General features: G+C 41.1%; 1 protein-coding gene across 1 annotated transcript in view; it reads left to right on the top strand.

Annotated features, from left to right (window-relative positions):
• Positions 1-17086, top strand: part of IQGAP1 (IQ motif containing GTPase activating protein 1) — a 115690-nt gene that overhangs the window by 14424 nt on the left and 84180 nt on the right. The window contains exons 3-4 of the mRNA XM_072628492.1: positions 12903-13059; positions 15269-15346. Coding sequence (XP_072484593.1) covers positions 12903-13059; positions 15269-15346 — 235 coding nt within the window. The remainder of the gene's footprint in view (positions 1-12902; positions 13060-15268; positions 15347-17086) is intronic.

The raw sequence follows: 17086 nt of genomic DNA on the forward strand, positions 1-17086 counted from the left end.
GAGGGGGCAAGGAAGAGTTTGGAAGGGAATATCCCAGGGAAGGGATTCTAGGATGATTCCATCCTTGAAATGGCTGTCCATAGGGTCCAGCCGAGTGGGGAGGTGACTAAAATCTGAAGCATGGTGATAAAAGAGGAAAGAATGAAAGTCTGTAGTAGAGTCATAGATTTAGGACTGGAAAGAACCTTATGTTTTAACCCCCTCATTTTATAGACCAGGAAATGTAAGCATGAGGAGGTTAAAAGACCTCTCTACTGACCACCTCCTAATAGAGACCCTTATTTCTGTGCTCCTGGAGTATTTTTTTTTAAATTTATTTATTTGACATTCATTTTAACAAAATTTTGGGTTCCAAATTTTCTCCCCTTTTGTCCCCTCCCCCCCCAAACACCGAGCTTTCTAATTGCCCCTATCACCAATCTGCTCTCTCTTCTATCATCCCTCTCTGCCCTTGTCTCCATCTTCCCTTTTGTCCTGTAGGGCCAGATAACTTTCTATACCCCTTTACCTGTATTTCTTATTTCCTAGTGGCAAGAACATTACTCGACAGTTGTTCCTAAGACTTTGAGTTCCAACTTCTTTACCTCCCTCCCTCCCCACCCCTTCCCTTTGGAGGGCAAGCAATTCAATATAGGCCAAATCTGTGTCGTTTTGCAAATGACTTCCATAATAGTTTTGTTGTATAAGACTGACTATATTTCCCTGCATCCTATCCTGTCCCCCATTACTTCTGTTCTCTTTTGATCCTGTCCCTCCCCATGAGTGTTGACCTCAAATAGCTCCCTCCTCCCTTTGCCCTCCCTTCCATCATCCACCCCACCCTGCTTATGCCCTATCCCCCACTTTCCTGTATTGTAAGATAGGTTTTCATACCAAAATGAGTGTGCATTTTATTCCTTCCTTTAGTGGGATGTGATGAGAGTAAACTTCATGTTTTTCTCTCACCTCCCCTCTTTATCCCTCCACTAATAAGTCTTTTGCTTGCCTCTTTTATGAGAGATAATTTGCCCCATTCCATTTCTCCCTTTCTCCTCCCAGTATATTTCTCTCTCACAGCTTGATTTCATTTTTTTAAGATATGATCCCATCCTCTTCAATTCACTCTGTGCACTCTGTCTCTATGTGTGTGTGTGTGTGTGCATGTGTGTGTGTGTAATCCCACCCAGTACCCAGATACTGAAAAGTTTCAAGAGTTACAAATATTGTCTTTCCATGTAGGAATGTAAACAGTTCAACTTTAGTAAGTCCTTTATGACTTCTCTTTGCTGTTCACGTTTTCATGCTTCTCTTCATTCTTGTGTTTGAAAGTCATGTTTTCTTTTCAGCTCTGGTCTTTTCATCACGAATGCTTGAAAGTCCCCAATTTCATTGAAAGACTAATTTTTCCCCTGAAGTACTATACTCAGTTTTGCTGGGTAGGTGATTCTTGGTTTTAGTCCTAGTTCCTTTGACTTCTGGAATATCCTATTCCATGCCCTTCGATCCCTTAATGTAGAAGCTGCTAGATCTTGTGTTATCCTGATTGTATTTCCACAATACTTGAATTGTTTCTTTCTAGCTGCTTGCAATATTTTCTCCTTGACCTGGGAACTCTGGAATTTGGCCACAATGTTCCTAGGAGTTTCTCTTTTTGGATCTCTTTCAGGCGGTGATTGGTGGATTCCTTGAATATTTATTTTGCCCTCTGGTTCTAGAAACTCAGGGCAGTTTTCCTTGATAATTTCATGAAAGATGATGTCTAGGCTCTTTTTTTGATCATGGCTTTCAGGTAGTCCCATAATTTTTAAATTGTCTCTCCTGGATCTATTTTCCAGGTCAGTTGTTTTTCCAATGAGATATTTCACATTATCTTCCATTTTTTCATTCTTTTGGTTTTATTTTGTGATTTCTTGGTTTCTCATAAAGTCATTAGCCTCCATCTGTTCCATTCTAATTTTGAAAGAACTATTTTCTTCAGTGAGCTTTTGAATCTCCTTTTCCATTTGGCTAATTCTGCTTTTGAAAGCATTCTTCTCCTCATTGGCTTTTTGAACCTCTTTTGCCAATTGAGTTAGCCTGTTTTTCAAGGTGTTATTTTCTTCAGCATTTTTTTGGGTCTCCTTTAGCAGGGTGCTGACCTGCTGTTCATGCTTTGACTGCATATCTCTCATTTCTCTTCCCAGCTTTTCCTCCACCTCTCTAACTTGATTTTCAAAATCCTTTTTGAGCTCTTCCATGGCTTGAGCCCACAGAATATTTAGTCTGGATGTTTGGGATACAGAGGCCTTGACTTCTATGTCTTTGCCTGATGGTAAGCATTGTTCTTCCTCATCAGAAGGGAAGGGAGGAGATGCCTGTTCACCAAGAAAGTAACCTTCTATAGTCTTATTTCTTTTCCCTTTTCTGGGCATTTTCCCAGCCAGTGACTTGACCTCTGAATATTCTCCTCACACCCACCTCGCCTCTTGATCCTCCCAGCCAGAGCTTGGGGTCTGAGATTCAAATGCTGCTTCCCAGCCTCATGGTTTCCGCAGGGGCGGGGCTGCTATTCAGTGTGAGATTAAGTTCAAGTACTCAGGTCAGGGCAGGGCCGCCTCTCGGGCTCAGTTCCCTCAGGGGGTTTATGCAGAGACCTTCAACAGTGGATCTGAGCTCCTGCCTGCTTGGGGAGCCCTGGTCTGCTGCTACCTCAGCTACTGCCTCCCAAGGGGGCCTGAGTTATGGGGGCACCCCACTCCCCTCTCGACCTGCCAAGAAGACCCTCTCACTGACCCCCGTCACCTGTGGGTGGAGGGACCCGTGCGGCCGCTGGAGATCCCGTCCCTGAAGCCTGCTCAGATCCACTCCTCTCCGTGCTGCGGCTGCGGCAGGGCTGGGCTGGGCTCCGCATCCGCAGCGCGACGGACCTTTTGCGAGAGATTTGCAGGTCCCTCTGGAACAGAAATCTCCTTTGCTCCACTGTGCTGTGGCCTCTACTACTCCCGAATTTACCGTGAGTTCCTTTTTGCTCCTGGAGTATTTTGATGGTTTTTAACAAACCAGTGAAAAGAAGTCGGAGGGAAAATGATCTTTTAGAAAACTTGATATGAGATTGAACCAAACCAGGATGAAACTGGAAGGTGGACAAGGGACAGATGTGAAATGGAACAGATTTGCCAGCATTTCTCTAGCAAGCTATTCTCATCATTGATGACAGTGGAATTTGGTCTTTCCAAAGCATAGTACCTAATATGAGGAAGTGAAAGTGACATTTAAAAAGATAGTCAAGAATGTTAGTTGGACCTGACAAAATACATAAAAAAGAAATAGATGCTGAAGGTGAGAAGGTTTTAAAATCATCCAGGGATCAATTTTTAAGATATTTTATGGAGGGGAACATTTCCTAAGAAATGGAAAAGATTACATGGTAATATCATTAAGAATGGTCATTTCAAAGACTTGTGAATGGAAGTTGCAGCAAATTTCCAATAATGACTTGAACATAAGTCATGCAATAGATAATATTGAGGAAGTGGATGATGGGAAAAGGAGGTGGGCCAGTCAAGATTGGGAATGAGGGTTTAATCAATGGACCAACAGCCTTTGTGTTACCCTGGTATCTGTAGGAACTAGAGGAATATATTTAATTATCTGAGTGGATCTTCTATGGAAGATTTTTCTACAAGGATGTAGACAGTTCAGTTCAGCAAACACTTCAGTACTATCTGTGTGCAAGGCAAGGTCAGCAGGAGTAGTGAAGAGAGGCAGAGTCCAACGTGAGGAAGACCATTGGGTCAAGTCCTGCCTGTGGCAGATAGGTCCTTTATGTTGTCAGCCTTCCAGGTGATTCTCTGAGTGGCACATGGTTTTCTGACATGCTTTGGCAGAGGGAGTTTTCGCACATGATATTCTTTACTTTCATGGAATCACAGGTCTTTGAAAATGTGCTAGGTGCTTGTGATATAGAGACAACTGAAACAGTCACTGTTTTCAAGGAGCTTTTATTCTACCTTTATATCCAGCTGATAACACAAGGATGTAAGGGCAAGGTAATTTAAAGAAGGGAGAGAGGGAGGACAACTGAGGGGCATCAGGGGATTCTGTGAAAGAGATGACACTTGGTCTGAGTCTTGAGGGTAAGAGGTAAGGATAGAGAGCATTCCAGGCCGGGAGGAGAATGCATCCTATTTACATGTAGGGGGTGAGGAATGGAATGTTGAGTAGCCAGTTTACCTGGAACGTAGAGTACTTGAAGGGAAATAATGTGAAATGGGGCTGAAAAAGTAGTTTGGGACCAGATTGTGGAGGGCTTTAAATGTCAGGCTGAGGAATTTGTACTTCATCCTAGGTTGCCCTTTGAGCAAAAGAAATATGTATATTTTGGGGAATAGAGGATTAAAGATGGGATAGAGTTGTTGCTTTGGGATGATGAGATACTGGCAGAAAAGTGGCTCAATTCTTAGCTTAATTCTGTGCTTTTTTTTTTCTGCCAAGGAGAATGCCTTGGGTCTGGGAAGGACGGAACAAAAAAAGACTAGCTGGCCAAGCAGCGATTAAGAGAACATCTTGCTTCCCTTGATGCCTCATCCCCTTATCCAGATAAACTACATCATCAGCTGTTGGGAGAACTGGTTTGGGATTGCTGAACCATTCTCAGTAACATATGAAAGATTGTAGAGAACAAGAGAGATCAAAGGACTAGGAAAGAAAAAATATTGTGCTTTTTTTTTTTTTTAAAGTAAGTGAAATGGAGATAGGTAATTCTTGGCCAATGACCTTGGCTTTGATTCCTGACACAATTCTAGAATATGTTATTAAAGAGATGGTTAGTGAACATCTAGAAAAGGAAATTGCTTTCACAAAGATTTAGAATGGATTTACCAAAAAATAGCTAGACTAACCTTGCTTCCTTTTTTGATAGAGTTATTAATAAGCTGATAGATCAGGGGAATGTTGTAGTTTACCTAGATTTTCTCAAAGCATTTCTCAAAGTCTGTCATGCTGTTCTTGTGGAAGAAATAGCAAGATGTGGACTAGATATTGGTTTAGTGGATAGAACTGAAGAGTAATCATTGATGTTGACTTTAGTTTGGAAGGAACTTTTTAGTGGAGTGCCCAGTAGATTTGTGATTGACTCTTGTGATACTTAACATTTTTTAGTGATGGTTTGGATAAAGGCATGTGTATCAGAGTTGCATGTGATACAGAGGAGAGAGCAGTAACTAAATGTGCTGGTTGACAGACCAGTTTGGGTCAAATGGAATAAGATAAAATTTAATAGGAATAAAGTCTTATTACTTGGGAAGTTGATTATAACATTGAGAGTATAGTTATTTAGTAGTCTTTCTGAAAAAAACTTTGGTGTTTCAGTGGATTTTAAACTCAATATAAGTTAATAACATGGTATCACAGCTCCAGAGACTAATGTAGTCTTGGACTCCATTGAAAGGCTTAGCCTCTGGGATTAAGGAGACAGTAATCTGCCCTACTCAGGCCGTTTCAATTTGGGCACCATATTTTAGAAAGAACATTGACAAGATGGAGAGAGGAGACTATACAGGATTGTGAAGGACTTGGAGTTTATGACATTGGGGATTGGTTGGAGGAACTGTAGGTGTTTAATCTGGAGAAGGGAAGACTCAGAGGGATGTTCCATGTATTTGAAGGGTTAAGGTACCCCAGAAGGCATAATTAGGAATGGGTTGAAGTTGCAAAGATACAAATATAGGCTTGATACGAGGAACCATTTCCTAACAATTAGAACTATCCAGAAGTGGAATGGACTGCTTTGGAAGACAGTGGGTGCTTAGCTCTTCACGAAAAGATTAGATGCTTTTTATGGCGAAAGGGATATTTTCTTTTGCTGGCATTGGTTGGACTAGAGATCCCTTCTTACTTGGAAATTCAATGACCTTGCAGGATTAATGTGGGGATCAGATGAGATAATTATGTGGAGTATTTTGTAAACTTCCATCAGGATGAAAATGTGAGAAGGTATTTTCTGTAAAGCTCAGACTTTCTCTCCCATTTTTTCTTCTTATAGTGTATTTTGTCACTTGAGCGTCATTTGAATATGTTAGAAGATTTGGAGAATAATAGCTTCCCTCATCTGCATGCTAGAATGATTTAAATCATCTCACCCAGTAGTCGTTAGGGATTCTTCAGCTTTTTTGAGCAATAATTTGGGAGAAATTGGTGTGCTGGATTGACTGCTGATGAGGAGGGTGCCTCTTGGGTAAGTGACAGCCTCTTGCAGGTGTCACAGAGAGAGAGAAAAACATTGATTGTAGTCACTCTCTCCGAACCTGAAATGAATACCAGGGACCTGCCTTGAAGTTGGAGATGGTTCTTCTGTTCCTTGGTTAAGCATTTGAGAAGCTGCAGTTTTCCAGCAATCATGGCTGTGGGACGTAGCCCCTAGGAGAGGTAGTCCCTAATCTGGAGCTCTGTCATCAGACGGTTGAAATAACAGAAATGCATTTGGGTTTTGTCTTTGCCTGAAAGCAGTGCTTGCTTATTGCTGCTCAGTTGTCTCAGGAGCCAGTGGATGACTGCAGGAGGGAACTCTGGAAGGGAATGGGCGCTGGGGATCTCAGGAAAGGGTGATAAATGGCTGAGGAGCCCTTTGGATCTTGGGAGGTAGTTGCTGTCTTCTAAGGAGTCTGGTTTCCAATTTATTTTCGGTCTAGTAACACTTTCTTCTTTTATTTTGTGAAATCTATACTTGCAAGGAAAGGTGCTATCAGAGTATGAGGTGTTCACGTTAGCATTAAGGGAGATCAGGAAAGGCTTTTTTTTTTTTTTTTAAAGATGGGCTTTTATCTGGGATGTGAAGGAGGTCAGGGGAGTCAGGAGATGGAGGAGAGAATTCCAGGTAGAGGAGACAGTAGTAAAAATAGCTGAGGCAAGCCTCAGAGCATCTTGAGAAACAGCAAGGATGCCACTGTCCCTGGATCTGAGGCCTGGTGGGAGTAAGGTGTAAGAATGTTGGAAAGGGAGGGGAGGGACCAGTTTGCGAAGGACTTTGAATACCAAAAAGAGCAATTTCCTTATGATCCTGGAGGGCTTAGGGAACCACTGCAGTTGATTAAATGGGAGAGTGCTGTGCTAAGAAGTGTGCTGATGTTAGGAAGATCAGCTGGACTGCTGAATGGAGGATGGCCTGCAGTGGGGAGAGAGGCTGGAGGCAGGCAGAGCCCCCAGAAGGTGATTGCATCAGTTCAGATCAGAGGAGAGAGGCACCTGCACCAGGGTGGGGACAGTGTCCAAGGAGAGAAGGAGGCCCTTGAGGACCTCATTGTGGTGTTCTCCATGTGTGTTTGTTCCTTATTGCTGAAGAATACCATGCCATCAGAGAAATAATGACATGACTTGCACTTGACTTTATTTTGAGTGAGGGAGGGCTGTACAGGTCACCAGCCTCACTTCTCCTCCAGAGCCATCTGAATCCAGTGACCAGATATTCATCAGGATGACTGGAGATGACCCAGGATGAGACAATTGAGCTTAAGTATCTTGCCCAAGGTCACACAGCTAGTGAGTATCAAGTGAGATTTGAACTCAGGTCCTCCTGACTTCTGCATTGGTGCTCTATCCACTGTACCACCTAGTTGTTCTCCATGTACTCTAAAAATGTATCGATACTTTACTTTTAACCCCATTTCTGTCACTTTCCAATATTGGTCTGCATATAGCCCTCTCTTCACAAGGAACCAGCCCTGAGGAGACTGTTCGTAGCAATCCCTACTCATACAGGTCATAGATTTCCACCTGGAAGGGACCTCAGACATCATCTAGTCCAGTTCTCTCATTTTACAGTTGAGAAAATAAAGACTATAGAGGTGAAAGAATTTATCCTAAGTCGAAGGCACTAAAGGGCAGGTTCAAATGCTGCTTCTCTGACTCTGAACTGGTCAGCCTTTCCATGATAGGAGGGTAGGAAAGTGTTACCTTATCAGTCCTCCTGCTGTCCAGTAGGAGAGGAGGGATACAGCAGCCTTCATCTCTTAACAGAAATGTTCCTAAATGCTTTGCGCTGAGAGTGTTTTTAGGATGCTTCTTATACTTCTCTTCCTCTGCCATCCCTTCTTGCTACTCCATGTCCACTTCTGATCTGCTTGCTGCCTTTGTATGCAGTGAGTTTGGGTATGGGCCTTAGATGTCTAGTCTCATCTAGGTTTCAGAATCTTGAATTTATGGCTGATCTGTCTATGTGCCTGCCCATGCACAGGGTGCATATACTTCTTAGTTCTTGACTATATTGCTAATCATTGAACTTGCAAGCAGTGTTTGATCTCTGAATAAGTGGGACCCGGTTATTTTTTTTAAGGCCATGACAAATTTTTTGTTTTGGATAAATTATTTGGTTATATTGAATCTTCCTGTCTAGGAAGATTCCTTCCTGCTTTAAAACAGATTAACCCTTGTAAACATACAGTGTATTAAGTTCGGAGATAAAAATGCGGTATGGGGAAGTAGGACCCCTATTCGTCTTTTTAGGATAGAGAGAAAGCAGAGGGCTTTTGTTTTTTTTTAATCTTGAAGGAATGTGATCCAATGTATAAATGAGAATGATGTATACTATTGACTCAAGATGGGATAGGAACGTTGTTCATTGTATTTGACCCAGGTATGGATTAACTGTTGCTTGTGTGTGTGCACACACACATTTAAAAAGATTACAGTATTTTTACCCTGGGAAGGATTTACTAAATAAGCTACAACATTTATTTGTAGGCTAGGGAGCAGAGGATTTAGCTTGATGAAATAGATTTTTATACTTTTACAGAGGTAGGAGAAATATTAGAATAATGATAAAGGGAAAGGGGTGGGGAGGTGTCAAGAAATGTCATCTTTCTAAAAGGGGGTCAGTTTCTGGGAACTCACTTGTTAAAATACCTCATAAGATTTTGGGGCTATCGAAATGACATCTTACAGAGTAGTTAGTTAAGGAGATCTGAACTGGGATTTTGATGGTACTGTCAATCAGTTGTCACTCAACCAGCATTTATTAAACACTGTGTGCTAGGCACTTTACTAAGTGCTGGGTATACAAAGAAAGACAATCCTTCTTCCTTTCTTCTCTCCTCTACCCTTCTCCCCCAACCAACCAATCAACCAAACAATAGAAATCTGGATTATAAATGCTTTGAGGGCTGTAGCTGAAATTTTCTTTGTCTCTGCCTCAACCTGGGCTTTTTGTGCATCGAAAGCAGTCAGTAAATGTTTGTAGAAGTGAATGAATAGTCTTTGCTTCTTATTGATTGTTTTTTTCAGTTTGGGAAACTGTTAAGAATCAGGATTTTAGGTGCACAGTAAGTCAGCTGTGCTAGGTGGCACAGTGGGTCAAGCACTGCCCCTGGAGTCAGGAAGACCTGGTTTCAGATTTGGCCTCAAAACTTGAGTTGTCACTTCATCTCTGCCTGCCTCAGTTTCCTTAACTGTAGAATGAGGATAATAGCACCTAACTCCCAGGGTGGTTGTGAGGATCAAATGAGATATTTTTGCAAACCTTAAAGCATTATAAAAAAGCTAGCTTTCATCACCATTATTATTAAATAATAGTATTAGAAAAACAGAAAACTTTTATTATATGTAAGATCATAGATGTAGAACTAGAAGGGAATTTAGAGGTCAGTTTAGGCCAATCCACTCATTTTACATATGAGGAAACTGAGACCTAAAGAAGTTGTGATTTAACCAAAGTTAGATAAGTAGTAAGTAGCAGAAGGAAGATTTAAACTGCGGCCCCTCTACTACAAATCCATGTTTTTTTTACGTTGTACTGTCCTAACTGTGGCTTGGGCTTAAGTCTGACTGAGGACTTTGACGTGTAATTGTCTGTAAAAATTTAGATTTTGACCAGCACTGGTGTATGGGCTGCTCCTTGTGGAATGAATTATATGGCCATTTCCCCAGCGTAGCAAGTTCACCTATTGCCACACCCTTGTGGTTCACAATTTCTGTCTCCTCCCTTCCAATCCTCGCCTCCCCAAATCCAATAAAAACTACTCATTGCTAGCTATTTAGTAGGTTATAGCTGTAGAGAGCTCAGGGAGGGAGGATTGATAGACTTAAGTCCAATATAGTTTGGGAGAGTTTTTCTTTAATGGTTAAAAGTTTATTGTATGCTCTGCAATATACTACTTTAGCTACTGGCAAACATAAAATGGATTCAGTTACGAATGCTGTGTATTTGAAGCTATCGCTTCCTTTCCCAGACTCTTAAATTTGAGGATCTAGAAAATGCTGGTTGAAATTAATAGATATTTATGGAACCATAATCACCCTTTTTGGAACTTGGTTATGCTTAATCAGATTTAGTGCAAATGGATTGATAAATCCTATCCAGTTTAGTTTATACAGGAGTGTGTCTGTATTTGGGTAAATCTGTTAGGGAGGAAGGAAGATGAATTTTTCCTACTTCTTTGATATTTCTCTTCTTCAGACTGAAAATTTAGGTTGGTTATGTTTAAACATAGATAATAGCTTCTTTTAAAGAATTGCTAACAAATTACTCAGGCTGTATAGTATAGGAAATTGGGCCAAACAGGAAACTTAAAGATCTCAAGATGTTCCATTATTCATTCACCCTAGATGAGAGAAAAGGCAAGCAGCAGGATTGTTGCAGGAGGAACTGAATCTTAGTGGTTTGGAATGGGCATTTCCGGCATTGGTCCGTTCCCTTTCTGGATTGCATGAAACTGGGAAACCACTTTCATTCATCACATGTTTTTCAGAACTTGTTACACTGGTTTCTTCTCCTTAGCCCCCAGTTCACATTCCAGTCCTTCATTTTTGAGTTTCTGCTTCTGGGCTTGGCTTGTTTTCTCTCTTCACTGGTAGCTTTCTCTGATCAGTCATTTCTTTGTCTTGCTGAAGGTTAGGATGGGCGGGGCTAAGCCTTTACTTTCTTAAAAATTTTATTTTTGATCAGTTGAACAAAGAAGGAAAATCTTGCCTAAGCCATTTGATTTGAGTATCAGTGCTTTGACAAGGATTTCTACCTGGGGATGCAGGAGAAGAAATATTAGTTGTGACGCATGTGGCCATCTGGGTAGAGAAAAGCAGAGTCCTTTTTGTGTTTTGGAAAAAGAAACCCATATGCAGATAATTTTTAAGATATATCAAGGTTTAAAGAGCTCAGGCAAAAAAGGTTACAATTTCTGTTTATGTTTAGTGTTAAGTACAGTTATGAGCGCTTTGAAGCTAAGAACTATTTTAATTTCATTTTTGTATCTTCAGGTACTAACCAAGACTAATAATTTGGAATCAGTTGATCAACAAGTATTTATTAGGCACCTGTTCTGCGTCAGACCCTATGCTAGGCCCAGAGGTCACAAAGACTCTCATGCCTTGAAAGCAGCCTGTATCTCTACAAATCAGTGTAGAATATATTTCTGTAAATAAATACAAGGGAGTTTAGGGAGGAAGCACATGGGCTTCGGGGAAGGTCAGGGGAGACCTCATGTAGATGGCTGCTGTGGTACTAAATGCGGAAATGAGATAGGGATCCCAAGAGAGGGCTTCGGGCTGTTGTGTGGTTCAGGCAGTACAGAGGCCTGGAGACTGGAAGTGGAGAGTTGTATGTAAGGGATGGGAGGGAGAAGGAAGTCACAGCAAAACTTTGAATGCCAAACAGAGAACTGAACATTTAATCCTAAACAAGCCATGACATGGTCAAACCTGCACTTTAGGAACATGGCTTTGACAGCTTTGGATGGTGAATTGGAGTGGGGAGAGATTTGAGACAAATTAGGAGGCTGCTACAGTAGTCCAAGCTAGAGGTGATGGAGGCCTGATGTCAGTGATGGGGTAAGTGGAGTGATAGAGATGTTTATGAGGGGGAAGGCAAGGAAATAAGCATTTATTAAATGTGCAGACTGTGTGTGAGGCATGTACTAAGCACTTCACAAATATCTGATTTGGTCCCCCAAAACAGGTGAGGTAGGCAGTATTATGGTCCCTATTTTACAGTTGAGGAAACTGAGGCAGACAGAGGTTAAATGACTTGCCCAGGGTTATACTGCTAGTAAGAGACTGAATGCAGATTTTAGCTCTGGTCTTCCTGACTCCAGGCCCAGAGCCCTATCCATTGTGTCACCCAGCTGCCTGAACTTAGGTATATGAGAAGTGCTGTGAAGGTAGAAATGATAAGATTTGACATTGAGATTGTGAGCCTGGGTAGTTAGGAAGCTGTTGGTACTCTGGATAGTAATAGGAAAGGTGGGAGATGAGAGGAGGGTTTGGAGCAAATAATGAATTCAGTTTGAATGTGTTGAGTTTGAAATGCCCAGGGGACATCCAGTTTGAAATAGCTCAAAGATAGTTGATGATACAGGATGGGTACTCAGGAGAGGAGTTAGGGCTGGATATGCACATAGATCTGGTTATCTTCTGAATCTAGATGATAACTGAACTAGGAATGGATAAGATTACCTAGGACAATAGCATAAAGGGAAAAGAGAAGGGGCCCAGGACAAAGTTTTGGGAGATGCCCCTGGATAGAACATAGATGATAATCCTGCAAAGGAATCTAAGAAGGGGCTCACAGACCAAGAGATCAAGCAGGAAGATGATCCAGAGGAAAATGGTGTGGGAGGAGAGCTGACTACTGATGGTCAGTACAGTATTGAGTGAGTACTGAGAAAAAGTCATGGCATTTGGCAGTTGGGATGAGGACTTTCTTACTACCTTCTGCATTTCAGCTGTAACAGTTAACTTTTCATTTATTCTTTTAACCAAAAAGAGAAAAAGAAAGTAACTTTAAAACACAAGTTCAGAAAAACACTGTATTTTTAACCTCAGCAACATCTTTAATCTTTAATTATTACTTGGACTAATCCTAACCTTTCCCGTGAAATAATGAAATGATCCTTAAAATCTTAAAGAAAAACTCAAAAGTTCATCTTTTATTTTATGTCCTTTTTTTTTTTTTTGTGCAGGTGGATGGAGGCTTGTCTCAATGAAGAGCTGCCTCCTACTACAGAATTAGAGGAGGGTCTAAGGAATGGAGTTTACCTGGCCAAACTTGGAAACTTCTTTTCACCCAAAGTGGTGTCCCTGAAGAAGATTTATGATCGGGAGCAGACCAGATACAAGGTGTGAATTTCTTATTTTCTAGGCTTAAAAATGCCTATAGACTTGATAAAGAGAAGGCTAGAGTGACTGATGGTAATCTGAATTGAGAAATGTGGATATTCATTTGTAAGGGAGTTAATTTTGACCAATGACCTTCTGGAGTTGGAGGGGAATGTTACCATGTAATTACATGCTATTAAGTTGTTAAACTAACTAAAGAACTATCTGTGTCCTGATATGTTAAGATTCCTTCTTTGAAGGAATTAAAGAGTAATCTTACTGGAGTAGCAGAACTTAAAATAGCTAAGCTTTAGGGACAGAGTTACAATTTTAGAAGAGTCCAGGCTGGGAAGTAGCTAATGGAAAAAGTTAGGCTTTCAAACCAGTTCTCTCTATCAGCAACTTGCATAGAGGAAAATACTCTATTGAACAGTTGGAGAATCATTTAGTGAAAGAATTTGAGTTGAGGTAGCAGAGAAATATATAGTTATCCCTTCCATATTGATATACTGTGAGTTGGCATAAGAAATGGGATTTTTTTTGCAGAAGCCACAGACAATATGTGCAGGCCAGCAGATGACACAGAAAAAGTTTAGAAACTCAGAAATGCATAAAACGTATGTACAATAAGATATTGTAAACATCTCATAAAAGAAAAAATATTCAGACTTCTCTGATATGAAAAGAGGGCTAAAAAATTTTATGAAGATTTTCCACATTGCGGGGGCACTGGGTTCCTAAACCCTGAGATATGGAAGGGACAGGATAATGGTACTTTGTCAGTCACAGATAATGAGTGACACAGTCACTTGAGGAAAGAAGCAGTTTGCTGTCCATGTAAATGTCTTTCTAATAGCTAATGGTGTCTACTGGCAGATTATTAATGGGAAGAACACTGGTAGGGGCTTATGAGTCTTATTGTAAGGAGCATAGACCCATAGAGTTACCCATAAAATCCAAAGGAAACTCAGTCTAGGAGGGCACTCCAACGGGGATGCACTAGCTCCTGAAGCCCTTCCTGATACAGAGCACTGTGCTGGGTTCTTCAGGAAGATGGGAAAAATGCTTGAGGCAGGCAGCAGAAGGTGGGGGAAAGAGCTCTTGATTCTTCAGTAAGAACCTAGATTCAAATGCGAACTCTGCCAAGAAAGAGAATTGTGACCTTAGGCTGATCACTTCACCTCTTGTGGCCTCCTTTTCCTTATCTGTAAAATGGGGGGATTGGCCCAGATGACCTCTCTAGTTCTAAGTCTGGGGTACAAGGTCTACTACAGAAGAATTGCTGAACTGCCGTCTATACCAGAGGCGTCAAACACATGACCCAAGATGCTCCCAAGTGTAGCTGGAGCCAGATTAAAATGTAGTTGGGAAATATCTAACAAAACATTACATTTGAAAGCTAAGTCAGTCTGTGACCTGCAAGGTAGCATTCTGTGGAATGTATTGCCTCCTTTTCTATTTGCGTTTGACTTCACTGCTCTCTACTATCTTCCTCTCTTGAGTCTCTTATTTCCTTATCAGTATTACTGATCACACCTTGCCAAGCCTCAGCCTTATATCACCTGTACCATCTCCCTCTTTTGCTCCTACACACATGCTTCTGAAAAAAAGTGGATCAAATCATGAAATTATGCTGACTGGATCCATTGAAAATATATAGGTATCCCTACTTTACAGATCAGAAAAATGAGACTTTGGAACATGAAGTGACTTCAGGGTTTTAATCTCCTTAGCTTCAAATGTAGCCCTTTCTTCACTGCTGCTCACTCCTCTACTTTAATGGTCCCTAGTCTGGTGGAGTTCATGATCTCCTTGGGAACATAAAATGCAGAGGCAAGAGGGAAGTAAAAGTACCAAGTGCTAAATAAGTAGTTGTAGTAGCAGGAGATGAGGGCTACTAAGAGGTAGAGGGAAGGGAAGGATATAATGTGCTGTTGTATATACATAATAATAGCACATGTAAAAAGGCTTTTACTGACTAAATGTATATGAGAAAACCAACTACTTGTGTTGTGACCAAATGGAATTAAGACTTTCTGGTTTGTTTTCCTTGAAATGTAAACGAGACTATAGACTGGAGAGAGTTAATGTGTAATGTTGCACTTTGAAATTAAATTGAAGTAGGCCTTGGGGTGCTCTTAACTGAGATTTTGGAAGGAACAGCGTTTATTTGGAATTTGTCTTGGTGTAGCTTCATTATGTTTAATGTGTTTTGTTTTGTTTGTTTCAGGCAACTGGCCTTCACTTTCGGCATACCGATAATGTGATTCAGTGGCTGAATGCAATGTCTGAGATTGGGCTGCCTAAGGTAGATATTCCTGAGTGTTTGCACAGTTTTTTATCTTAGAACTTGAGTGTGTTTCACTTGGTAAAGCACTTCATGAAATTTCTTATCCTGCTTTAAGTCTTTAAAAAAAGATTTCTAAAGTCTTTTCAAGTTAACATTTTGTTTTATTTCCATTACTTTCATTTCCAAATATATTCCTCTTCCCATCTTTGACCTGTTGAGCTTCTCTTGAAACAGAGAATAAAAAAAGAGGAAAAAGCATCTAGTCTGAAAGGATGTACAGTGGTACACATCTGTAATCTGTCACCTCTGCCAACCAGAGAAGGAAGTTTCTTTTCTCAACTCTTTTCTTGGTCAAACTTGTTTGTTAAATTGAGCATATAGTTTTTTCTTAAAAATAATTTCCTTGATCTTTTAAAAAAAATTGCTGTCACTTTCCAGTGACTATCCATTCCAATAGCACTGTCTCCTGGAATGAAGAGGTATGATTAAGCATAGTAAAGAAACCCATTGACTATGTTTTGTACTTGTAGCCTGCTGAGAGGGAAAAGATGTCCTTTGCCATCGGTGTTCTGAAGTTATGCTTGGTCACTGTATTGATCGGCATGCTGATGAAGTCTTTTACTATTGTTTTCCTTCTTACCTTTCCTGTTACTGTTGAGGGTACCATCATCCTCCCAGTCACCCAGGCTCCCAACAACGTGTTGTCCTTGACTCTTCACTCACACCTCCCTATGCCCCATCCAATCACTTTTCAGGTTCTTGTTGTTTTTACCTTTTTTCTATCTCTTGTATATGATACCTTTTCTCCTCTGACACTGTTGCCACCCTGGTATAGAACTTTATCATCTCAAACTTGAACTACTGCTGCTTGGGGCAGGGGGAGGGGCAGGCTTTCTTCAAATCTCTCCTCATTCCAGTCCATCCTCAAAAGCACAGGTCAGACCATGTCACTGCACCCTCCTCTCCTGCTCCATCTCCAACTCCATCTGTTCCCCAACCCTGGTCATCTCCAGGGTTCACTCCATCAGTAAGCATTTATTAATTACCTACTATATAACAGGCATTGTGCTAAATGAGGAGGTATAGCAAAAAGCAAAAAAAAAGTTCCTGCCCTCAGGAAGCTCACATTCCAATGGGAAGAATATGTACAAAAAGCTATGTACGGGATAAATAAGTAATTAACAAAGGGAAAGCACTACCATTAGGAGTGATTGGGAAATGCTTCCAGTAGGAGGTAGAATTTTGTCTGGGACTTGATGTACATTTAGGGAAACCAAGAGGTAATGAGGAGGCAGAACATTCCAGGCATTGGGACAGCCAGAGAATATGCCTGGACATAAGAGAATGCAGTATTTTGTTTGGGGGAACAGTCAGGAGGCCAGTGTCACTGGGTTGAAAAGTATGCAGTGGGATATAAGAAGACTAGAAAGGTGTGGAAGGCTTCGGTTGTGAATGGCTTTGACTTCCAGTCAGAAGATTCTGTAATTGATCCTGGAGGTGATGGGGAGCCACTGGAATTTATTGAGTAAGAGAATGAGATGGTTGGGCTGGCACCCTCGGAAAATCTCTTTGGTGACTGAATGGAGAATTGACCGGTTTGGGGAGAGACTTGTGTCAAGAAGATGCCCTCCAAGCAGGTTATTGCAATAGTCCAGATAAGGGAAGATGAGCACCTGCAGCCTGAATGGTGGCAGAATCATGGAGAAGGGAAAATATGTCAGAGGTGTTGCAGAGGTGAAATCACCTGGCCTTGGCAAG

This window comes from Notamacropus eugenii, chromosome 1 (assembly GCF_028372415.1).
Source record: "Notamacropus eugenii isolate mMacEug1 chromosome 1, mMacEug1.pri_v2, whole genome shotgun sequence".
NCBI classification, from domain to species: domain Eukaryota; kingdom Metazoa; phylum Chordata; class Mammalia; order Diprotodontia; family Macropodidae; genus Notamacropus; species Notamacropus eugenii.